The sequence below is a fragment of the Aotus nancymaae genome, unplaced genomic scaffold (genome assembly GCF_030222135.1).
Source record: "Aotus nancymaae isolate 86718 unplaced genomic scaffold, 86718_ANA_hifiasm-v0.15.2.pri h1tg000092l, whole genome shotgun sequence".
NCBI classification, from domain to species: Eukaryota; Metazoa; Chordata; class Mammalia; order Primates; family Aotidae; genus Aotus; species Aotus nancymaae.
Genome location: NW_026988507.1, coordinates 5,372,003 through 5,398,553, shown reverse-complemented (window position 1 = coordinate 5,398,553; position 26,551 = coordinate 5,372,003). Strand labels below are relative to the sequence as shown.

Below are 26,551 nucleotides of genomic sequence, written 5' to 3'. Positions count from 1 at the left end.
ATAAAATAACTAACTCAATATTGTTGTGTAACTTTCTTTAGTAAAGCTGTGTTGATTCCGAACCAGCATACAGAAAGGAATTTAGAAATCCAAAGCTTGAGACAGGTACAAGACACCTTGCAGAAATGCATGGGAGCAGCTCGGTTTTAATTCAGTTCAGTAAATATTTCATGACTATCTACTGTGCTACTCTGTGCCAAATCAGGAGAGCATATAGGGAAATACTATTAGTCTATGGAAATAATTCACTCATAAGAGTTTCTACTTCGTGTCAGTTATACTAGCCTACTAGAATGACTCTTGCACATAAATTTTACTTTCCAAAAAAGTCTTACCTTTACAAACTTTGCAACAGCTGTGAGACAAGGTAATCTGATGAGACTCTGGACAATCCAAAGCTGGACAGCCTGAACTCTCAACAAGTTTCATGGTCTGGTCCTGTTAGACAACACAAAAGAAATGCTTCAAATTTTGTCATCAGGACTTGCTAAGAAGTTTCCAGATCCAGCATCTGAGAAGGCTCTTTTAAGATCAGAGGAAAATTTTTGTTCTGAGGACCTCTGCATGGGTCATGGGCTCACTTCCAAAATGGTAATAAATCCCAACTGAAAAAAGCCTTTAGAATGAGCAAGTGTTTAGAATAGGAATCAGTCACACTGATTCTGCCACACTGCAGCCATGTGTATAATTTGCCAAACATCTATGTAATCCTGGAAATGTTTGCTAGTTTTAAAATACATTTGTAAGCCCTTTTGAAACATTTCAGTTTTCTTATAAGGTTTTGTTATAAGAAGATTCTCACAGATGATTCTGGTAAGAAATATTGACTATGTCCCACAAAACTACAAGGAAAATGAGGACAGGATTCAAGTCTCTTGTAAATTAATATCTAGCACATTTTCAGGCACATAATTGACACTGTAAAAATTTTCTTAAATAAATGAAAAAAATCAATGTAAAATCATTGTGGTTCTTGCAGACAAAAAGATTAAGTACTTCCCAAGGGGAAATCAAAATACAAAATACTTTCCTGACAATTGAAGTAGCCCTGCCTTAGGAGCAAACATTTGTTTTCTATACTGTCGGTCTCCAGTCTCCTAAAAACAAGCGTCATTAACTATGTTATATTATGCTAACCAATATATAAGTAATTAAATAACTCTTGTAACTTGCAAGCTTCCATTTTAACAACTGCTCAATAGCTTAGATTTGTAGATATCAGTTCTGCAAGGAAAGCTTTCATAGAAGAAGTACACATTTCAATATCTGCCTTTTCCTGGCTCATTTATATAAAGGACCTTCTCTAAATCATAAGCTTTTGTCAAGAAGGTGGCAGGAGACATGTATACAGTGGAGTCAAATGCTAGTCTTCTCTTGGTTTAGTAGTGAAATCAGTTCTGGCAATCTGATTTCCAAAACCACAGTGTTTTTCTGTGTTAGTATTAAAGTCACAGACCCCAGGACATATTTTCAAAGCCACAAAACTGACAATAAAATAATGGGCTGGGCGCAGTGACTCACACCTGTAATCCCAGCAATTTGGGAAGCCGAGGCAGGTAGATCACAAGGTCAGGAGTTCGAAACCAGCCTGGCCAAGATGGCAAAACCCCGTATCTACCAAAAATACAAAAATTAGCTGGGCACGGTGGTGGGCACCTGTAATTCCAGCTACTTGGGAGGCTGAGGCAGGAGAATAGCTTGAACCTGAGAGGTGGGGGTTGCAGTGAGCCAAGATCGTGCCACTGCAGTCTAGCCTGGGTGACAGAACAAGACTCCATCAAAAAAAAAAAAAAAGAACAAACAGGGACTAGAACTGACAGCCCAGAAAATGGATGTGTGAATGAGCTGTCAATTATGTAACACTGTAAATACAGGAGCTAAGGGCCTTGAAGGGAAAAGAAACTGTGAAAGTCCTTAAAGTGAAGAACTTAGTACAAAAGCTTATGATGATCTAATAGAGCTGTGCTCTCCAATCAATAGCCACTAGCTACATGTGGCTCTTTTACACTGTAATTGCAAAGTATACACGAGAGTTTGAAGACTTAGTTTAACAAAAAAATGGACAATATTTTATTAATACAATTCATATTGATTACACATTGAAATGATGATATTTTGGATATACAGGGGAAACCAAAAAAAAAATTGGTCCAGGCCTGGCTCACGCTTGTAATCTCAGCACTTTGGGAGGCCAAGGCAGATGAATCAAGAGGTCAGGAGTTCAAGACCATCCTGGCCAACATGGTGAAACCCTGTCTCTACTAAAAATACAAAAAATTAGTTGGACATAGTGATGGACACCTGTAATCCCAGCTACTCAGGAGGCTGAGGCAGGAGAATTGCTTTAACCGGGGAGGCAGAGGTTGCAGTGAGCAGAGATCGCGCCACAGCACTCCAGCTTGGGTGACAGAGTGAAACTCAGTCTCAAAGAAAAAAAAAAAGATCCAATAAAAATTATGTTTGTGGTTTGCATCATATTTCTATTGGATGGTGCAGCATTAGAAGGTAAAAAATTGTACCTTTTGTTTGAGTAAATAAAAGGTAACATTCACTCATTTATCTAAAATTTGCTGAGCACCTGCAGTGTTGCCTCTCTACAGACTTCTAGCTGAACCTATTTAAATTCAAACAATTTTATATAATAGCAACTTTAAAATCCAATAGGCAATTATACCAGTACATTTCTAAACCACAATTATCAGTATTATGAGACATATTCTGGTAAAATGAATAGGATACACATACACTCTCTCTCTCACACACACACATACACACACACACACACAGAGAGAGAGAGAGAGAAAGAGAGAGAGAGAAAGTAGAGAAAACTTTAAATGTCCTCAAGATTTTTAAATTTAGAGCCCACATTTTAATGTTAGAGATTACTATAGAAGCCAGCTGGCAAAAGTTTTCCACCCTCCTTAAAGTAACTACTCTGAATCCCTTTTCTCATTTTTGAGTTACTAGATCTCACTTTGTCTTCCAATTCTTTTATCTATTGTGGGACTTACTCCACTCACAAGAGCCTTGGTGTAGGGATGCTGATAAAGGAAAATCCATCATCTTGAAATACAGGTTGAGTAATTCATTTTAATGTTCCTGTGCCTCTATTCTCTTGATGGGAACCTACATCATTGGAAAGCTGATTTAAAACTAAAAGAAGCAGCTAGGACACTTTATAATGGGCATAAAGAAATCAGAGCTTTCATGTTCTAGAAATCAAATCTGTCACAGTCTTGCCTCTTTGCATCTCCTCCTTGCTTATCTCAAAGGATTTCCAAATTAAGATGCATAAAGTGGATAGCTTCTTTCAGATTCAATTTGTCTTGGCAAAATTCTTAGGATTTTCCTTTCCCTCACCCTTAGCAATCATATAGATGCTCACAGTTTATTGGTGGTGCCAGCAGCATATATCACTATTTTAATTTTCTACATAATTTATACATACTAAATCATTTCCCAAACCCATGTACAGTAAGTATTTAAAGAGGAAAATTAACTATCAAATAAAAATGAAACCCAAGGCAGAAATTTTATATAGAGACAGTTTCCTTCATATGGAATAAAGATTGAAATGTAATACTAGGGTCAAGAAATATAATATTATAATTTACAAGGGGCAAACATGAAAAGTGTTGTGAAACATATTTAGTTTTTCAATTAGTAGGTCAAGGGCAAAAGTTCAAATGAATCACATTTGCTTCAGAAACCTTGGCAAGTGAATTTGTAAGGAATTCCTCTTTATCTAATTTAAAACAGTCCTTCCAAAGGGAATTAGAACAACAACAGTCTCAATTCTATCCAACAATTAATTTTAGTTAGGTAGCTTTTTGTTTTGCTTTTAATTGAACCAAGCAATATTTCTCACATGGTTCAAAATCATTAGTGACAAAAAGCTAAGTCTAACTTCACCTACATTTTCCTCCCAACAGCAAATAAGGAGCTGATTTGAATTTGAAAATATAAGACAACTTTACAAGGCTTTAATTTGACAAAATGACATTTTTATTTATTGGGAAAATGATTTTTCAACCACTAATTTACATGTTCTAAAAAAAATGAGAATTTCTTTACATTCGAACTGTAATTGACATTGTGAATTTTCTCTTTGCATTAGAATTTCAAAAACGTATTTCAAGGGTGAGCTAGTCAAGAAACTTTTATTGTGTTTATAAATAGAGACAATTTTGAAAGATCCATGAATGGTCTTCTTACCTTGCACTCATAGAGAACACATACTCCAGAAGAGGAATAGACCGTATTTCTTTCTCCTTCAAAGTAGGTTCGTCCTTGAAATTGGCATATCGCTTTGGAGTAAAAAATACATATACATTTATTTTATTGGAAAAATAGCTTAGAAGGGATCAGATCATCTTGTAACAGCAATTCACGTTTTTACTCCTTTTTTTCAACATGTTTGAATAACCAGAAACCTCAATTCAATCTACTGCAAGACACATGTAAACTTAAATTAGCGTCACGCAAATTAAGTTGAGAGAGTAAAATAAGATACAAAAAAGAAAAAGGGCAATGACAAGTCAGAATTAGACTCTGAAAAAGTAGTGCCAAGAAGCAGACTTGCAGCCAATTACTTGCCTGACAGATGATGCCCCACTTAGGGCATATTAAGTAGGCACTTAGCGTGGCAATAAATCAAGGGTAATGAGAATCAGGGAACAATATGAGAAAAGTTTTTGTTTTATATACCACTACAGAATTTTAAAATAGAAAATTATAACAGAAAGAAGCTATATTCATTTCAGCACATCCATGTAAGTTTTAGGGTTTACGGTTTAGTGTTATTTTACTTATAAGCATGTAAGGGTTAGGGCACCCCATATAGGATGCTGATAGGTCTTAATCTGAACCAGCCTTGCTTCTGTCCCAATTAAGTGAAATTTTAAAATGTAACCTTAGATTCTATGGGAAAAAAATATGTTTTTAATCCGTAAAAATGCATAGAGTATCAAATACTTTTTTTGAAAACTTGCAAAATATTTAGTTCACACAAACATTTAGCCAACAGAAATCATTTCCTTGTTTTGAAGTATTTCACACTACTCACATTAACTCATCACCAAACCTAAAACAGACTTACCCTAAAGCTAATGAAGCCTAATTTTCAGGGTCCTTCTCTGGCTTAGGCTCTTTGTAAGATCCTGAACTAAGTTCTCCTTTCATAATTTTGTATGTTTTTCTTTGAAAGCGCACTCAATATTGTAGATGCTGCAGATCCCCATAACATCTAGATCTACCCTAAGATAATTATTTCAAAGACCAGTGGAAGTGACCAACTGATACAGACTCTGGCAATTTGTTCCCCATATTTACTAAATCCAATTTTTTATTTTAACTATACAAATCCTATAAAGTGAATGTGTACATTTTCTTTTAATTCCACTGTGTGAATTATAAGAAATTATTTCTCTCTTTGAAATTTATATATCCCTATTACCTTTAAAAGTATCAACTTGCCAATAATAAAAGAAATTAGACATACCTTTATTTTTTAATTTTATTATTTTTTTCTTTTAGAAACAGGGTCTTGCTGTGCTGCCTAGGCTGGTCTCCTGTCCTTCTGCCTTCCCTCCCAAAAGTGCCAAGTGGTCCTTCTGCCTACCCTCCCAAAGTGCTGGGATTACAGGCATGAGCCACCATGCCTGGTCTATTCTCTTAATAATATTAACATATTATTGTATAAATATTCATACCCAAAGTTAACACAACTCTCACTTTCCTTGAAAAACTATTTTAAAGTTGCATATTTAAATAATGAAAATTGTGCACATTTTTTAAAAAGGTCATCTTTCAACTCATCTCCTTACTTAGCATTTATTAACAAATTTGACTACAAAAAGCATATCTTCTAGTCAATTGATTTTTAACTTTTTAGAGCTTACTAGCAAAGAATACAATTTACTTGCATTAATTATATCACTTAAAGTCTGGCTAAAATATGCTCACTCCTGAATGTTCAAAATGAAACAAAGGATTTATCAGTTGTATACTATCATATTATGAATTAAAATGGTATGTGCATTTACTTAATAAACCTCATTAATTACAAAATATATCTCTCTGACATCTAACTTCTAGGATTTTATTTTTGTTTTTATGAAACCCAGTAACCTCAACATACCTAGTATATTGCACATTTAATTATACTTAATAAGTACTATATTTTATAAGATAATGATAATAAATAAAACCTTTCTTACATCTATTCAGTAACTGCCATTCAAAGGTTTCTAAGCCTATTATCTTATATGACTTGATAACTGCAGCCTATATAAGTCCAAGGGTAAGTGGAAGAAAAACAATGGTCTTCTAAATCTTTCTTACACAGAGGGGAAAGGAAACATTGTAAAAACACACAAGAGTAAATTCTCTTTACATAGAGTCTTTTGATAATTTAATACTCATGTAGAGAAAAGGGGCCTTCTGTTCTAAACTCTTAATTCAAAAGACTCAAATAGGCAACCTGCAGGACAGTAGGGCACCAAATGGAGCTTGGCAAGGAGGGAAGCAGCACAAAAATGAATGAGGTCACAATTGCAATGAGCACAAGCAGGAAGAAGGTGGCTTAGGGAGAACCCAAAGTGAGTGATGTTTATTTAATTTTCTTTTTTGATAAGTTGCTGTAATTCTCCATAATTCTAATGTTGACATGAAATATTCAGTAACACTAGTAGGATATTTCTTAGCTAGCTCTTTAGAGGAGAACTGTGAAGAAATTCAAAAAAGATATAATGATTCCTAAAACGATTGCAAAGAATCATAAAAATGGCTAACACAGTGAAACCCTGTCTCTACTGAAAACACAAAAAATTAGCTGGGCATGGTGGCAAGTGCCTGTAGTTTTCAGCTACTCAGGAAGCTGAGGCAGGAGAATTACTTGAACCTGGGAGGCAGAGCTGCAGTGAGCTGAGATTGCACCACTGCACTCCAGCCTGGACGAGAGAGCGAGTCTTGGTCTTAAAAAAAAAGCGGGGGTGGGCATTAGAATGGTTCTAGGAGTTTTCTAAGAGAAGATTCAGGGAGTAACAGTCTTGTTAACCTATTCGTTCATTTAACAAATGTGTACTGAGCTCCTATCACATGTCAGATACTCTGCTAGGTACTGGAATTCAAAGACAAATTTAATGTGCTTCTTGCCTCACTATCTAGTAGGGCAGACAGACTCATACACAACTAAGAGAAGCCACACTGAAATTCTATGATTAAATAATTCATAAGTTATACAGAAACTCAGGAGACCAAATTAACTTCTAAGAAGGAACAGCTGGATTAAGATTAAGAAAATAGAACTATAAATCGTTCTACTATAAAGACACATGCACACGTATGTTCACTGCAGCCCTGTTTACAATAGCAAAGACCTGGAACCAACCCAAATGCCCATCAATGATAGACTGGACAAAGAAAATGTGGCACATATACACCATGGAATACTACACAGCCATAAATAATGATGAGTTTGTGTCCTTTGTAGGGACTTGGATTAATCTGGAAACCATCATTCTCGGCAAACTGACACAAGAACAGAAAACCAAACACCGCATGTTCTCACTCATAGGCAGGTGTTGAACAATGAGAACACATGGACTCAGGGAGAGGAGCATCACACACTGAGGGGAGTTGGGAGGGTGCTAGGGGAGGGACAGCGGGGGATGGAAAGGGTGGGGAGGGATAACATGGGGAGAAATGCTGGATATAGTATGCACCTATGCAACAACCCTGCATGACCTACACATGTACCCCAGAACCTAAAGTAAAATTTAAAAAAGAAAAAAAGAAAAGAAACAAGGGCTGCTCAAGGATCCAGACTGTGGTAACAGCAAGGAGTCATCATTACGCTAGGGCTAAGGAACAAGGGAAGAAAATGGTTTTACTAGAGTCCAATAAGGTAGAATTATGGAGGAGAGGCTGCCTTGTGAAACCTATAATCGTGAGAGCACAACTATGGCCAGAGACATAACCTGGTGCAGGAAAGAAACATAGCCAACCTTCTTTCCTCCTTTCTTCCAATTTCCTGCCAGTGTCTCCCATCGGTGAACTCTACTTGAAACTAGCTGAACAATAACAAGAATAGGTGTCTATTACATTAATTCAGTATAAGCCACCAAGAGGTCTAGTTTACCAGGATAGCTTGCTCAGAAGGGCATGAGAGAGTGGAATAAAGAAGGAAAAGGTTTGAAAGAGAAAACAGATATTTTTAAAATGTAGAGCCTCCTTGAGATTATCAAAATGAGTTTTACAGGCAGTCAGAGGGTAAAATGAGGGAAATTAGCTGTGGAAAACTCAGGTGTGTAAACAGAGGAAGGAAAGCAGATCAGGCCTACGCCCTAATTTTAACCAAGGCCAACCCATGCAGGTATCAGGTGCAAATTCTCAGAGATAACAATAATTGCTGGTTACCACAATGGCTACAGGACCATCCCCAGAATTCTCTAACTGAAAAGTATCTGCCTGCTAACTTGTCCCCAGTAGAGTATAAAGTAAGAAAAATCACTTCCTCCATAAAACAATATAGGAATAATCATTTTTACTATATTTATTGCTCCTTTTAACCATGTTAATTGCATGCACATGTTTACAGCCAGAGGCTTCATTTCTTTCCTAATTTTGTTGTTTGGCTTGTGTACATGTGAGTGAGTGTATATACCACATTAAGTGTTTTGTGATGCAACTATGGATTTCTACACCTCAAATCATTTACAAGCTTAAAGTAGAACTGTTTCAATTAGGCTATATTTTCAAAAGTCTGTGCTGAGTGATTCAGTAAATACATTATGTGTATATATTTTAAGATATAAAACTTCTAGGGAGATGTGTTTAATTTATTCATACAGGCTTATCACTTTGTAGACTAAGAAGCTACACCATTTAGAAATCATACTAACCCATAGAACAATAGCTACTCATTAGTTATTAATATTAAGCAATGTGATATGCATATTTATTCTGACTCTGGTAGATGCTGCTGTTGGCATAACTCCAGGGAGTGCATTCACATGGTGGTCTATGTGATTTATGTCACCCAGAGCTTTCCAGCACACAATCTATTTAGTGATAAGTAGAGACATTAACAAGAACTTGGAGAAATTCAACAGGACAATATAACACTTGATATATATGTTCTACCAAGGTTATGTTAAACATTACAAATTGTATAGTCACTAGCATCATAATTATGAGAGAATCTAAAAAAGCAATTAATACAAATTATTTTCACTTCATTTTAACAACATAAAAACAGCAAATAGGAAACAAGAGATGGTACAGACAAGTTTGAAAGTCATCAGTTGTTAAAAAGTGAAAGGTAATTTATAACACAGACTGAGAAATGGATAAGTGAAAGAAGACAGTAAAACTCTGAAAATTCTAAGTTCCACATTAAAATCTTAATTTACTGGTCATTAATGCAGAGATGGCAACTGCGATTCCTCTAATGAGATTTAAATGAACTTCAGCAAACCTTTGTAGAAAGAATTATCTAAATCTAAAATTATTTCAGAATATATAAGCTAAAGGGCATGAGATTTCACTTCTAAACATTTCCTCCCTATATATTTAGCTTTTTCTTCTTATTACTTAATTGAAAATATATGCATCTACTTTAAACTTCCCAATTGGTATCAATCCCTTTAAAAATGATTCAGTATAAAATTAAAAGGTATAAATACCAAAAAGAAAGCCAGTATAATTCACTTAAGTGAGTATGGACTTACAGTTTATTTAAAATTCATTTTCAAAACACCAACTATCAGTAATCTTTAGATTGATTGATTATCTGTTAAGGACAGAGTATTTTATAAAGTAGTAGCTTTCCTATGGTGTTCTTTGAAATTTTGATTCCCTTTGGGAGACTTCTTAAAAATGTATAATAGCAGTTACTTCATTCTGAGCCAATATTTTGTTAATGATATACAAATCAAAGCTGTTGGATGAGAAAATAACTCATTAACTATAATTATGTGTATTTGTATTTTAGATGTTTTAAAAGAATGTACAGTAAATGCATTCATGAGGCAGGCAAAGATTCCGCAGAGTCAAACAAGAAGTCTAAAGGTGTTTCGGTATTCTCAAAAGGCTCCAATCAGCTATTCTGCATTTATCCAACCCACAATCTTTTTTTGTAATCTGGACTCTCTTGGAGTCAATTCTTAACAATATGGTTGTAATAAAAGTCTTGAGCACTACTGATACAAATTAATGTCTCTCTTCTCTACAATGCTTAAATCTCTATTATAGCCCTGAACACATTTTCTTTTTCTCTAGTGAGTTGTACACTTTTTCTTCTTTCTTATCTCAGGACAGAGACAGTGTCTTACTTGTCTTTGGATTTTATTCAGCACCCAGAACGGGCTCTGAGTCATACACTCTCAAGGTTTTTAAAATTTTTTGATAAATTCTCTTCCAGCTTCCTGTTTGATAAAAATAAAAAAATCTAAAATTGAACCTCTCTAAACCTCATTTTTCCCTTTACATTTCTCACCTGTGGAGTTTGCATCTTATGACAAAGATTCTACAGACCGTATCTTACAGAAACATTCTGCCCTTTCTGTAAAATGACAGCTTACTTTCAACTGGAGCACATCAGAAACATCTGAAATGGGAGCATTGAGAAAGTAGCTGGTTACTGTCATAGCAGTAACTTACTAACATAAAAATGCAAATTAGCACGCTCAAAGAAAGTCCGCTTGGACAATTGATGACAAAACTTCTTCTTTCCCTAATAAAACCAGTATATGTGAGTCAATGTTGTTTAAAATGATCAGAAGTTCAGAGTGCTTAAATAATTTACAAATTCATGAATTAGACATGATCGTGCCCCTTAGCTAAATCTCATTAATTGTTTGGGAATTTAGTTGTTTGCAAAACTAATATTAGAGCTTAAGAAATGAGATCTCAATAGTAGTTGTGCGATCTCCCTTTTCTGTTTTATATACATCATGTCCTTGGGTTTCTAAAGGACCAAAGAGTGCTTCTCCTGGGGTGCCTTAATTTAGGTCAGTAGCTTATTCTTCCAAAAAGAGAATGGGCCCTGAAATACTATAAATTTAGCAGTTGTGAGGGGTTAGGAGGCAAAGAAGGATAAAAATACCTCCTAGAATAGAACAAGAGCAAAAATTCAAGCACCCTGTCCAGATTAGCCTTTAGTTTAGAGAACCTATAAGCTGAGAAAACAAAAATTAAATGTTTAGAAGTTAATAGCAAAAAGGCACACACTATTGCTATAAGCAGAGATTCAGCATTTTTTACTCTCACTTTACCAACTTAAATGGCAATCTTAAAGTATTCTGAAATTCTTTTAATTTAGCTACTTTTCTGTTACTAGTCTTATTCTTGATCCTGGCTCATATACCATAGAACAGTCTTTTAAAAAGACAATGCAATCGATTCATTTAGTCCTCTGGCAATAAGAAAAATAAATTGAATGACTGGAGGTAAAGATTTAGAGGAAAATACAGTATTTGTGTCAATACTTAAATACTATTAAAGCAACAGAACATGGACACACATGAAGAGACAGGTTTCATTACCACTAGACAAACAAATATAATGTATAATATAATAAAGAAAAGTTTGCATATTATCACTTTCAAAGTTAGAACTAGAATCTATCTGACAGTCCTTCTGTGCATCTTTTCTTACCACCATAACCCAGTGAATTTGGTCAATATAGGAACATCTAGTCTTTGGTTTAACTTTGTGAATAACTTTTTTTTTTCTTTTTTCCAAAATGCTAGCACCATTTAGACACATGTTGTTTTGATATTATAGTGATGAAGATATTAAATGTAAAATGTTGTGTGAACTGCAAGGCATGATTCTTTTCATTATAAACCAAATGTTAATGCTCAACTAAGAGATTAAAAGTAGAAACATTGAAAAAGTGATTTTGCTGCTTCAGAACAGTTTTTGGTGTGCAGGCAAAACAAAGGAGAAAACTGTTGAGGGGTAGCTCTATTAGGAGGACATTTTTCAATGCAGTTTCATGAGAGCTATATTAATAACTCCATTATGCAAAAAAATGTAGGCCAAGAGAAGAGAAAAGGCACAAGGTTAAAGGGAGCAAGCTCGTGTAGAGCAAGGCAAGCGGAAGGGATGGCACAAAGAGGAGGGAATAGAGAGCAGAGGAAGCAGCTGAGGATGGAAAAATTTGAAATACTGATAGTTTTTCTCTTTGGGGTCAATCAAGTAAAAGTTTTTGACAGCTATGCAAAATGAAACATCAAGGTTAAAATATTAAACACATTATGTTACCTCTGTAAATTAAGAATTAAATTATCACCAAAATTACCCTTCTCACAATAATAAATAATCAAAAGAAAATTTGGTTACATTACTTCCAAATGCCTCTGGAATTAAATAAGAAGCAAAAGGGCCTCCCATAATCTTTCATGTCTTCAGTGATGCTATTCTATATATATTGATAAATTTCCCCTCAGCCACATTTATTGAGAAGAATACTGTGGAAATGTTCTTGTGCATAATCTCACTCACACACACACAAAAAATTATTACTTTACTGGCTATTACGTGCCAGTCAGTGGGCTCAGCCTAATCAAAAAATTAAAAATAAAATAAAAAAACCCACAGACACTGACCTAAAGAAACAGAGGCATAGATTACCTGAAAAGATGTCAAAATGACTATCGTAATGATGCTCAATGAACTCAGGAAACTGATACATGAACAAAATTGACATTGGAATATCCATAAAGAGATGGTAATTTTTTAAATGACCAAACAGACACTTAGAACGTAAGAATACAATAACTGGATTGAAAACTCAACAGTAGATTTGATTAAGTAGAAGAATCAGCAAACTCAAAGACAGTACCTCTGAAATGCAGTCAGAGGAGCAAAAAGAAAATAAAATGGAAAAGGATGAAGAAAGCCTAAGGGACTTATGAGATAACATACAGTGAACCAACTTATGCATTTGGGGGTCCAAAAATAAAAGAAGATAGAAAAAGACAGAATACTTATTTGAAGAAATAATAGCTGAAAACTTTCCAAATCTAGGAAAGGAAATGTACATCTAAATTCAAGAAGCCAAAATAACTTCAGCAAGATTAAATGCAAACAAAGCTACACAAAGACATATTATAATCAAATTGTCAAAGGTCAAAGACAAAGAGAATTCCAAAAGAAGCAAGAGAAAAGTGACTAGTCATGTACAAGGGACTCTCCATTAGACTATCAGCAGAATTATCAATGGAACCACTGCAGGCAGAATAGAATACAATGATGTATTTAAAGGTTGGAAGAAATAAATCTGTCAACCAAGAATACTATACATACAAACTGTCCTCCAAAATTAAGAAAAAATAAAGACTTTCTAGATAAACAAAAGCTGAGGGAGTTTATCACCACTCAACCTGCCTTACAGAAAATGGTAACAGGAGTCCTTAAAGCTGAAATGAAAAATAGACAGCAACACAAAGTATATGTACGTATAAAGTTAACTGGTAAAGGTAAGCATATAGACAAATACAAAATACTGTAATATTCTAACAGTGGTATATATATCACCGTTAATTATGGTATAGAAGTTAAAGATAAAAATATAAAAATATAACTATAAAAATATGTTAATGGACATGCAACATAAAAATGACAAATTTTGGGTAGACTAACAAAGGAAAAAAGGGAAGACTCAAAATCAAAAATGAAACAGGAAACATTACAACCAATGCTACAGAATAAAAAGGTCATAAGAAACTACTCCAAATAATTATAACACCAGTAAATTGGATAACCTAGAAGAAATGGATAAATTTTAGAAACACTACAACCTACCAAGAGATAATCATAAAAAAACTAATAAATTTGAAGGGACAGATAACAGGTAAGGAAATTGATTCATTAATCAAAAATATCCCAGCAAAGAAAAGCCCAGGACAAGATGGTTTCAGCAGAGACTTCTAACAAGCATTTAAAGAATTAATGCTAATCCTTCTCAAACTCCTCCAAAAACACTGAAGAAAATGGAACACTTCCAAACTTATTTATGAGGCCAACATTACCCTGATATGAAAACCAGACAAAGCACTGGAGGAAGAAAGCACTACAGGCCAATATCCCAGAGAAATACACATGCAAAAACCCTCAACAAAATACTAGCAAATTCAATTCAACAGCACAGTAAAAGGATTATACACCATGATAAAGTGGTATGAATCCCTTGGGTGTGAGGATAACTCGATGTATGAAAATCAATCGATGTGATACACCATGTTAACAGAACAAAGGATAACATCACATAATCATTTTAATATAAGAAGAAAAAGCATTTGACAGAATTTAACACCCTTTTATGACTTTAAAAAAAAAACCCCAACAAATAAGAAATAGAAGGAATGTACTTCAACATAATAAAAGCCATACATGAAAAGCCCACATCTAACATTAAACTCAAAAGTGATAAACTGAAAGTTTCTCCTCTAAGATTAGTAAAAAATCAAGTTTGCTCAATTTTAGCACTTTTCTTCAACAAAGTACTAGAACTCCTAGCTACAGAAATTAGGTAAGACAAAGAAAGAAAAGGCATCCAAATCAGAAAGGAAAAAGTAAAATTATCTTTTTTGGCAGATGACATTATCTTACAGGAAAAAGACCTGTGAAAGCTCATAAACAAATAGAGCAAATTTGTAGGACATGAAATCAACATATGAAAATTGGTTTTGTGTGTCTACACTCTAACAAGGAATAATACGCAATGGAAATGAAGTAAATAATCTCATTTACAATAGCATCAATAATAATAAAATACTTAGAAATAAACTTAACCAATGAGACAAAGGACTTGTATATTAAAAACTATGAAACTACTGAAAGAAATTTTAAAAGATATTAAAAAATGAAAAGACAATTTGCATTTACAGGTTGGAAAACATTGTTAAAATGTTTGCACTATCCAAAACAATCTACACATTTAATGCAATCCCTACCAAAATCCCAATGTTATATTTAGAGAAATAGAAAAAACAATGCCAAAATTTATATGGAGCCATAAAGGACCCCACATAGCTGAAACAATCTTGAGAAATAAGAAAGCTGGAAGCCTCACACTTCCTGACTTTCAAACACATTACAAAGCTACAGTATGTAAAACAATATGGTTTGGGGCACTAAACACAGGTAATGAAACAGAATAGAGTGCCCAGAAATAAACTCACTTGCATACAGTCAAATCTCCAACAAGAATGCTACAAATACACAATGGAGAAAAGACAGTCTCTTCAACAAGCTGTGTTGGGAAAACAATATAAAATGCAAAAGAATGAAATTAAACCTCTGTCTTACACCATGCACAAAAAGCAACTCAAAATGCATTAAGGCCTTAAATGTAAGACCTGAAACTATGAAACTCCTACACGAACTAATAGAAAAAATTTCATAATATTGGTCTTGGCAATAATTTTTTGGATATGACACTAAAGCCCAGGCAACAAAAGCAAAAATAGAAAAATGAGACTACATCAAACTAAAAAATCTCTGTACAGTAAAGGAAACACTCAGAATGAAAGGCAGCCTATGAAATGGGAGAAAATAAGCAAACTGTATCTGATAAGGAGTTACTATTCAAAATATATAAGCAATTACCACAATGCAATAGCAGAAAAACAAATAACCCATTAAAAACTGGGCAAATGATTTGAATAGGCATTTCTCCAAAAACAAGATATAAATAGCCAATAGGTATATGAATAGATGCTCAACATTACTAATTATCAGAAAAATGCAAATCAAAACTACAATGCAATATCATTTCACATCTCCTAGGATGGTCATTACCAAAAACAAACAAATATAAATAAAAACAGAAAATAACAAGTGTTGGCAAGGATGTGGAGAAATTGGAAACCTTATGCACTGTTGGTGGGAATGTAAATGTGCAGCCTCTATGGAAAACAGTATAGAGGTTCCCCCAAAAATTGAAAATAGAACTACCATATGCTCCAGCTATCCCACTTGTAGGTATTTTTTCATCATAATTGAAATAACACTCTCAAAGATCTGTGCTCTGATGTTTATTGCAGCATCATTTGCAATAGCCAAGAGGTGGAAATAATCTAAGTGTCCATTGATGGATGAATGAATAAAGAAAATGTAGTACATATATACAATGGAATATTATTTAGCCTTTAAAAAGAAGGAAATCATGTCATATGCTACAACATGGACCAATCTTCAGAACATTATGCTAAGTGAAATAAGCCAGTAAAAACAGGACAAATATTGTATGAACCCAATTAATATGAGGTATGCAAAGGGATCAACGTCATCTAAGCAGAAAACAGAATGGTAGTTTCTGTGGGCTAGGAGGAGAAGAAAATAAGGAGTTTCTATTCAATGGTTATAGAGTTTCAGTTATGCAAGATGAGAAAGTCCTAGATGTCTGCTGTACAACAATGTGCATATATGTACTGTACACTTATAATTTTATTAAGAGGGCAGATTTCAGGTTATGTGTTTTTTTATCCAAAAATAAAAAAGAAAGAAAGGGAAGCGAGGAAGCCAGGAAGAAGGGAAGGAGGGACAGAAGAAAGGAAAGAAGAAAGGAATTGAATGAATTATAGTATGGAATGTTCTAGCTATCTACTGCTTCTGATTTCTCATTTAATTGCATTGTGGTCATAAAGCATATTCTGTATAATTTCAGTTCTTTGAAATTTGTTGAGATGAGCTTTATGGCACAGTATAAAATCAGTATTTATAAATATTCCATGGGTGCTTAAAGGCTTAGGTAAGCTGCACAGTAGGGGTATAATAGTCTAAATATGTTTATTAGGTTTGGACTGTTAGTCACATTCAAATGCTCATATCCATAATAATTATTATGTGTGCTCATATTCTATCAATTACTACAATTTCACCCTGTGTATTTGTCTATTGCTCCTTATAATTCTGTCAATTTTCTTAAATCTATTTTGAGGCTATATTATTAGGTAAATACAAGTTTAAATTGCTAGGTCCTCCTAGTAGTTTTAAGTTTTATCATTATTAAGTAATTTGAGTAATACTTTTTTGTCTTAAAAGCTACTTTGTCTAATTTATCAGAGAAACCTAGCTTTCTTTTGCATAGTCTATATTTTACTGCTCTTTCACTTTTAATCTTTCTGTATTATTATATGTTAAATGGGTATCTTTTAAACAGTTTAGAGCTGAGTTTCATTAATTCAGTTTCAAAATATTTATTTTGAAATATTTATTTGAAACTGAATTAGTCTTATTCACATTTAATTTAACAACCAATATAATCAATTTTAAATCTACTGTCTTATTTTGTGCTTTCTCTTTTTCTGCCTAAGCTGTTTCTTTTTGTCTTCCCTGCTTTTACTTATTTTGAATTAATTATTTCTGCTCATTCAATTTTCCTCTATACTTAGTAGTTTAGATATTTAACACTCTCTTCTTAAATAATAAAAAACTAAGTTTAGACAATAACTTTAAGGTCCTTTAGGATAATAGAAGGGTCTTAAAATGTTTTAACAATATTTTATCCACCCTACTATAATGTAATTGTCATATTTTTAAATTTCTATACATTTTATAAATTCTGTAAGATTCTGAGGATGATAATTATCATCTTATTCTATCAATACTCATTTAGGTTTACTCACTATAACTTATTTTTTCAGCGTCTTACTTTTTAGAAATATTTGTCTTTATTTCATTCTTGTAGGATATTCTTGTTAAGCATAGATTTCGAGCTCAGAAGTCATTTTCTTTTCATATATTGAGGAAGAGAAAGAACTACTCCCTTCTGGTTTCAACTGTTGAAAAGTTAGTATGATCTGTCTATTCATTATTCCTTTGAAGTTAACATTGCCTTTGGCTCCTATTGGGACTTTTTCTGTCTTCAGTTTTTCTGAACTTTCACTTTATTGTGTCTAGATCTTATGTCTTCCTGTTCCCTGAAGATATATTCAGATTTATCTTATTTAATGAGTACACTTGTATTATATTAACTGTTGGTAAATTCTAATTTGACATTTTTGCAGTCTGTTTCTGTTGTCTGTTGTTTCTGCCAGTTTCATTCTGTAGTTTGTTTCCTTGAATGCTTAGTCGTAGTGGAAAGAAACCATATTTCTAAAAGTAACTTGAGGTCTAGGATAAAGATAGATTTCTCTAGAAAGAATATTTATTATCTTTCACCAAAGGCATAACACATAAACACAAGTGAAATCCAAGGCTTCAGTCACCCTGAAAAACTGAGATAACTGCAACCTAGGCTTTATTTCCATGCAACATCTTGTTTACTTTTAACTTGCTTTTATCATGAAGGTACATGGTTTTGGAATTTCAGCTTAATGTAATGAGGGTCTCTTGAATGCTCCCTCCTACTATAGGTGCTTCGCTTTTATTTCTATCTCCTTGGTCCCATAAATTTATCAAAAGGAAAGCTGAATTTTCAAGGAAAAAGAAAGACCATCAGAGCAAAAGCAGTTCCACTCATTTTTTTCACTGTATTCTATATTCTGGGTTTCTCTTTGGTTTTGGTCTGAGAATCCCTTGATATTATTCTAATTATTTAAATAATTTTAGGAATTTAAAAAAATATTTTTATCCTCCTTTGTTAGTTGCTTTCAGAAGAACTTAGTTCAAATAACTTAGCCTTTATGCAAAATAAGAAATTCTATTCTCAATTTTCATCTTTTTAATTAATTGAAAATAGAAGACTATAAATACTTTATTTGGTGAAAACTTACAGACTGAAAGTTCAGATTAAAGACTAATAAAAATTTAAGTAAATTAAAATTAAATACAAGCAGTTAACTCTTTAAAAAATAAAAGAATTGAGTAACTTTACTAAACGGTTGCTAAAACAAAAATATTCTAGAGCCCTGCCAAGGCCCTGCTACACAGAAACTGCAAGGCAAAAACTAAGATTCTAGCATTCTAAAGGATAAAGTAGACACTAACAGTAGACTAAACAGTGATCAATATAAAATATACGTAGAATTAACCATGCTTAATAAAAAAAGAGACAGAAATCATGAGCAAACGTCAGAATTGTACATATGTTCTTTCTTAATGAAGCCAGGCTTTGCTAACAGGTGGATCTGAAAAACTCAACAATATACTGAAAGAACCCAGAAAAGAAGTTATCCCCAAAATGTCTACTATTGCAATTCAATTCAACTAGTTGTAATTACGTAAATTAAACATTAAATTCAATAATTATACTGTTAATATTTCACAAAGCATATTTGAAAATAATTGTCTTTAAGAATTACAGAATCAGCAAATGTCTGATATACATATAGTCCCCCTTGATGAAGTTAAAAGACAAATTATACATAATGTAATACTGCCTTCAAACCTATATATGCAGGCATAAATTTAATTTTTATTAAAAATAATAGAAAATTTCCTAATTTACTTTATAAATTTATACATTTATGTGACTATCATAATGTAAATATTCTCATACTTTCTACTCAGTCTGATCTATTGTCCTGATTTATTTTCAGTGCTATAATTAGTTACATAAAAAGTAAGATGATTTTTAGATATTCAAATGCTATCAAATTATTTATAGATATTTTGTTAAAATTTCTCTATTTTGTAAAAATTATGTAAAAATTCAAAATAAATACATACTATATTAAAATTGCTACTTTTCTAATATTCAGAGTGAAGTTGCTCAGATTAACATAGAGCACGTTCAATTTTCAAGTACTTTATTTTGCTATAAGTCCCTCATGTCTAGCTGCTAACTGACCATTTCCTTGGTCATGCATAATTGATTAGAATAAAGCAGTAATGGTCATTGTAATCACTGGGTTAAACAGTCTTGACATGCACAAATATAGTTCACAATCAATAATTTTTCATAATAAACAAAACACCTGTTTGTTCTTTAGTTGATAAAATTATGCCTATTTAATAGGACGCAGATTTCACATTTGTTTGCCTACTCCTCCCATATTCCTTTCTCATTGTTCATGCAAGAAATCTCTAAAAATATTATTACTGTTATTTTAATTCCAAATCACTTATTTTTCTATAATTGGTTTTTGCCACATACTTCTTATTGCTCTGTAATAATCCCTCAAGATAAATAAATATATAAGTCCAGCACTCAGAGCATTGTTATATGGCCGCATAACAATTGTGATCAACCTGCATCATTAAATTCCTATTGGCTCACAGAGAATCCTTCTTCCACTTTATATTGGTCATTATATGTGGATTTTGCTCTTCATTAATTCCATATTGTCATTTAATTACTAAACTAAGTCTTCCTCTCCATTCTGCATACTTTCTCCTGGTATACAACCAAGAGAGAATTATTGTTCTTAAGGCCCTTATGATCTAATTAAAACCCAGATAAAAATGAGAACAAAGGGCAAAAGCTTGTCTGCAAAAAAAAAAAAAAAAAAAAAAAAAAAAACCAAAAAAACAAAAGGTGACTAGCTACAAATTAACAAGATAAAAAAAACAGGTTAGCTGCTGAGAGAATCAATAAGGAAGTCATAGAAACTAGTTGGTACTAGTCAAGGAAGATTTCATAAAGAACAAATGAAGTTCCAATTTACTCTGATTCCTTTGAGAAGCCCCCACTGATTTCCCAAAATAAAGGAAGTTTCCACTGCTCTATAAACCCACAGCACTTTAACATATCTCTATCACAGCACTCAGCCATTATATTGTAATCTATTGCCCCTCAGTAACTATAAACTTGCTGAGAAGAACTACATTATTGTGTTCATATCTCAAGCAAGTAAGTTCATATCTCAAGCAAGTAACCAACTGCCTCGATTACAAGTGTTTTCTCAATAAATAAAAGCGTCATCAGAACATGGATCTAGCAATACCACTTCTAGATATACATACAAAGGAAATAAAATCAATATCTCAAAGAGATATGCACTCCTATGTTCACTGCAGCAATATTAACTATAGCTAAGATACAGAAACATGGAAACAACCTAAGTGTCTGTTGATAGATGATTGGATTTTTAAAATGTGATTACATACACACACTGGAATATTATTTACCTAAAAAAAAAAAAAGGAAAAAAAAATCTTGTTTGAGATAAGATGGATGAACTGGGAGGATATTATGCTAAGTGAAATATGCCAGAAACTGAAAGACAAATCCTGCATAGTCTCACTTATATATGGAAACTAAAAAAGTCAAACTTATAGAAGTTTGGGGTCAGGGGGAGAGAGAGGAATGAAAGGTTGTTGGTCAAAGGATACAAAATTTATTTCAGTTATATGATGAATATGTTCTGGAGAGCTAATGTACATCATGGTGACTATAGTTAATAATAATGTATTCTATCTTTGAAATTTGCTAAGAAAGTGGATCCTAAGTTTTCTGATCATTAAAAGGTAAATATGTGAGGTGACAGGTTAATAAGCTGAATTAATCATTTTGCAATATGTACATATATCTATTTTTTTAATTAAAAAAGTACCACCTCCCACTCATGGACTACAATGATTCAGATATACTGGAATTAAAGTCCAAACTCTTTATGGCTTTGAGGTTTTGATACTTGCTATTCCCTCTTCTAGAATAATTTCCCCCACCACCATTTATACATATCCGTACACAGATACATATTTTGCATATTCATCCTTCTGATCTTAAAATGTTACTTTTTTAGAGAAGGTCTTCGTGAATTCCAGTGTAAATTAAGTCCATTAAGTCCCAAGAGTTGCCTCTCATAGCACCTTAAACTTTTCTTATGTTGCACTTAACCATAATTTGCAATAATACGTGTGTGTGTGTATGTGTGTATCCTTTACCACCAAACCAAGGTAGAAAAATACAAACAACGGCCTGTGAGATTTTTCCAAAGGTAGTTTCAAAGAAAAAAAAAAAATACTATCTATACATTCTAGCACATGTACAAATATCTAGAATAGAATTTCTTTGGTCAAAATAGCTTGTAGTGGCCCTGGGAACTGACTCAGGGGTTGACAAACTATGACCCAGAAGTCAAATCTCTATTCACTATCCAGTTTTGCACAGCCTTGGAGCTAAGAATAGTTTTCATATCTTAAAATTGTTGAAAAAATTTTTTAAAGAGTATAATATAAAATTACATTATAGCAAATTCAAATTTCAGTATCAAGAAACATGGTTTTAGCTGGGCACAGTTGCTCATGGCTATAATTGTAGCACTTTGGGAGGCCAAGGCAAGTGGATCACTTGAGACCAGGAGTTAGAGACCAGCCTGGCCAACATGGTGAAACCTCATCTCTACTAAAAATACAAAACTTAGCTGGGTGTGGTGGCAGGCAACTGTAATCATAGCTACTAGGGATGCTGAGGCAGGAGACAGTCCCTTGAACTGGAAAGTGGAGGCTGCAGTGAGCCAAGACTTCACCACCGCACTCCAGCCTGGGAGACAAAGGAAGACTCCATCTCAAAACACAAAAACAACAACAAAAAAACACATGGTTTCATTAGAACATAGCATGATCATTCATTTTCATTTTTATATCATTTGTGGCTGCTGTCATGCTATAAAGACAGAGTTTAGTGGTTACAACACAAACCATGTGGCATGCAAGGCCAAAATTACTTATTGTCTGGCCCTTTATAGAAAAAAATTTACATACTGTTATTCCATCCAAATTATTATTCCAGGCAAAACATGGTAATTCAATTCCCTTTGGAAATGACTGGCTGAGTTATGGGTGTGTGACCCAATTCTGGCCAGTGAGAAATGAAGAGAAATCTGTGAGGCAACTTCTCAGAGATATTTTTCTTTCTTTCCTTCCTTCCTTCCCTCCTTCCTTCCTTCCTCCCTTCCTCCCTCCCTTCCCTCCCTCCCTCCTTCCTCCCTCCCTCCTTCCTTCCGACCCTCCCTCCTTCCCTCTTTCCCTCCTTCCTTCCTTCCCACCCTCCCTCCTTCCCTCCTTCCTTCCCACCCTCCCTCCTTCCCTCCTTCCCTCCTTCCTTCCTTCCCTCCGTACCTCCCTCCTTCCTTCCTTCCTTCCTTCTTTCTCTCTCTCTCTCTCTCTTTCTTTCTTTTAAGATGGAGTTTTTGCTCTTGTTGCCCAGGCTAGAGTGCAATGGTGTGATCTCAGTTCACCACAACTGGTGTCTCCTAGGTTCAAGCGATTTTTCTGCCTCAGCCTCCCGAATAACTGGGATTACAAGCATGCACCACCATGCCCAGCTAAGCTTTTAAGAATGACATACAGATATGATGATATACTAATGTTTCCTTTATACTTCTGTGTGCACTTGTATCTGGATATAATTCCTATAATTGTTATACCAGCACACCGAGGAGGGTAGAAAAAAGGGAAGCAAAGAGAAGCAGAGGTAGAACCCTGGCATATCTTTCCCTGTGTTGTCCTATCTGTGAACAACTTCTAGCATTAAATGACAAATTTTATTTTTCAGTCGATTTGCATCAAAGTTTGCTGTAACTTGGAGCCAAAGGTATCCTAACCACACATAGCTAAATCCAAAACTGTATGTCATGCTATTGGGTCCAGGAACTTGTGAAAAAAGAAAACTTACCTCAGCATTTATTACAGAAAGATGTATCTGTAGAGTTTAAAAGTATAAATTCAACACCTAAAAAAAAGAGTCTAGAATGGGGATGTTAGCTTGGGACTTTGTTTCTTCTCTGCCAGTTAGCAAGCAGGTCTCCTCTCTGCGATACCAAAGGAAAGTCTAAAATTCATACAAGCCCCATTTTTCTGTATATGCCTCTGAATTTTAGGGAGAGCAAGGGTAGGCTACAAAATGGAATACCAGAAGTGCAGCATATGTCATGGCAACAGCACATGGATACTAGATAAAACTCTGATCCATTACTGATAGGGATAATTTACTTAGTCACAGGGGGTCACATCATAATAAAAAATATAGCAATTATAACAGCTAACAACTTATATGGAGCTTATTATGTACCAGGCACTTTCAAAGTACAGTTGACCCTTGAACAACATGTGTTTGAACTATACAGGTCCCCTTATTCATGGATTTTCTTTTGATGCTGCAACCCCTGGAACAGCTGGACCAATTCTTCCTCATCTTCCTCCTCCTCAGCCTACTCAATGTGAAGACAATGAGATAGGAGATGATCCACTTTCACTTAATAAAAAGTAAATGCATTTTCTAATTCTTATGATTTTCTCAATAACATTTTCTTTTCTTTAGCTTACTTTAAGCTAAAGCTTAAAGCTTTTCTTTAGCTTACTTTAAGCTATATTCGTAAGAATATAGTATATAATACATATAGCATACAAAATATGTGTTAATCAACTGTTTACATTATCAATAAGACTTCTGGTTAATAGTAGACTGTCAGATAAATTTGATGGGAGTCCAAATTTATACATGGATTTTTGAGTGCACAGGGTTCAGCGTCCCTGACCCCCAAGCTGTTCAATGGTCAACTGTACTTTATATATATTAACTTTTATTCTACCAATAAATTTATTTGACTAACCAAACTTGCAATGGGAAGATCTGAGGGCAAGAGGTCTTGCATCAGAGTCCAGGCTTTTAATCAATACATCATACTGTCCCTTATCTGACTCTCAGTTTTATCATCTGTAAAATGAGGATTGTTCATTAGAAGAGAAACATCCTCTATGAAATGTGGACAGAGTAAATTAGCAGCACTTAGTGCTCGCAAAAAATTACAAGTCACATGAACCTGTTTCGGAAACTTTAAATTGATGTAAATTTAATGATTTAAATTTTAATTGATATAAATTTAATGATTTAAATCATTCGTCAATACTATAAGAATACAAATAACATCACTATTCATACAGGCTAATATATAAACAAAAGTGTCCCTTTATATTTCTTGTGACTGAAATGTACTCAACAACAACAGCAACATTTCAGACCTTTGACAGTAGGTATGCTTTCCTAAGTCATTGGTAAGAGTATTATTTTTCTCTACTCTTTAATCTTTATACACAAGGAAAATACATCTTTTGCATTTCCTCATAATCCTATGTTTTATAGAAATAATAAAGATCCTATCCAACGTTTTCAGCAGACTTTATTATATATTCTTTAATACAACACTAATTATTATTCACACAAATGAATCAAACCTAAATAAATCAGGGTTGGCACTATTATCATCACTATACCTATAATGTGGCATAAAAGGGAATCATATAAATGACTGAGTGTTGAGAAATGCTTAGTTTCCATGGGGCCCTAATTAAATTAAATACTTTGCTTATTGAATAAGATTAGAAACAACCAGGCAGCTTTTTGGCTTATACAAACCAAATCCTTCAAACCTGGACAGTATGAAAGCAATGAAAAGATCTATCCATTTACCAAATTAAAAGAGTCAGAACTTAAGCTCAACTTTCCAAATTAAGTATTCAAGCAATAAAATCAAATACCAAAGAGGGACTATTAATGATTAGCAAAGAGGAAGAGACTAAGAAAAAAACAAAGTTAATATTTCTCCACTTTATGGGAATTGAGTTATAGTGAATTTGCACATACTCATAAATAATTTAGAGACTATAAAAGGCAAAATGATTCTGATACAGAGATCTCAGTATTAAATTAATATCACTCATGCCACATTAACCTTGCAAGATGAAATCAGTTTTCTCAACAAAAAGATGACTCCAAAAGGACTAAGTCTGATACTTCATTAACATTGACAAGGGTTTGAATCAAAGATTGGCAGGTAATGACCCTCTTGAAGCTGTCTATTCCTTCAGTTCAGTCTCTCCCTAAAGGTTTAGTTAAAGGCAAACTGCAAAAGAAATTTCCCTTGGGAACAGCAGGAACTACTGTAAAGGTAGGAAGATAAATAATGTACTATCAGCTTTTTAAAAATTACTTATCATACATATTCAGTATTCTCATCCTTAAGAAAGGGTAATTTCCTTCCCCTTTTTTCTGAAGTACACTTCTATGTGTAAGAAAGAATGCAAATTTTTGTCATTACCCTATTATTTTTCCCGATTCTATTTTAATATACTTTTAGCCATTTTCCTTTCCTTCTGGCATCTCTTAACCTGGACATAAGTAGCACACATCAAAAATTACTGCAGCACTGAAGTAGGTGTCAGATGACACCTCTTCTTGCTCACACATATTATTTCTTTTAACATTTCCTTCTTTTATAGAAGTAACTATATTGTCAACTCCTTAGAAGAGAGACTAAGAAAAAAAAATTGATGTCATTTGAGGATTATTACTTGTATTTCCAATATGCCATTATGCATAGCTAACACGAATAATGAGGTGAAGTCACCCTCGGAGCAGGAAAGGAGAGGGGTCTACTGAGGGCATTCTTACAGCAGTGGCAAACTGTGACATAAGAGAAGAGGTGATGTCATCATTCAGAATGTAATTATTCAGGAGGACAAATAACACCAAAAAAAAAAAAAAGAAAGAAACTGACACAAGATAAGAAGTACTGTCTTGTGCACTATGTAAAACCTGTCACTTAGTGAGTTTACAACAGACAGAAATGTTGGAAAATATTCTCAAACAACAAAGTAATTATTATGAACAGGTAAAGAAATATGTAAATCAGGAAATTGGCAGGAAGAAAAG

The 26,551-nt window shown here is 33.7% G+C and overlaps 1 protein-coding gene across 5 annotated transcripts in view; it reads right to left on the bottom strand.

The window, feature by feature from the left end:
• NELL2 (neural EGFL like 2) overlaps window positions 1–26,551 on the bottom strand; it is a 428,916-nt gene that overhangs the window by 209,129 nt on the left and 193,236 nt on the right. For all 5 annotated transcript variants that reach the window (XM_064369806.1, XM_064369807.1, XM_064369805.1 and 2 more), the window contains exons 11-12: window positions 4,216–4,307; window positions 336–438 (exon numbers count right to left, since the gene is read on the bottom strand). In XM_064369806.1, the coding sequence (XP_064225876.1) occupies window positions 336–438; window positions 4,216–4,307 (195 nt within the window). The remainder of the gene's footprint in view (window positions 1–335; window positions 439–4,215; window positions 4,308–26,551) is intronic.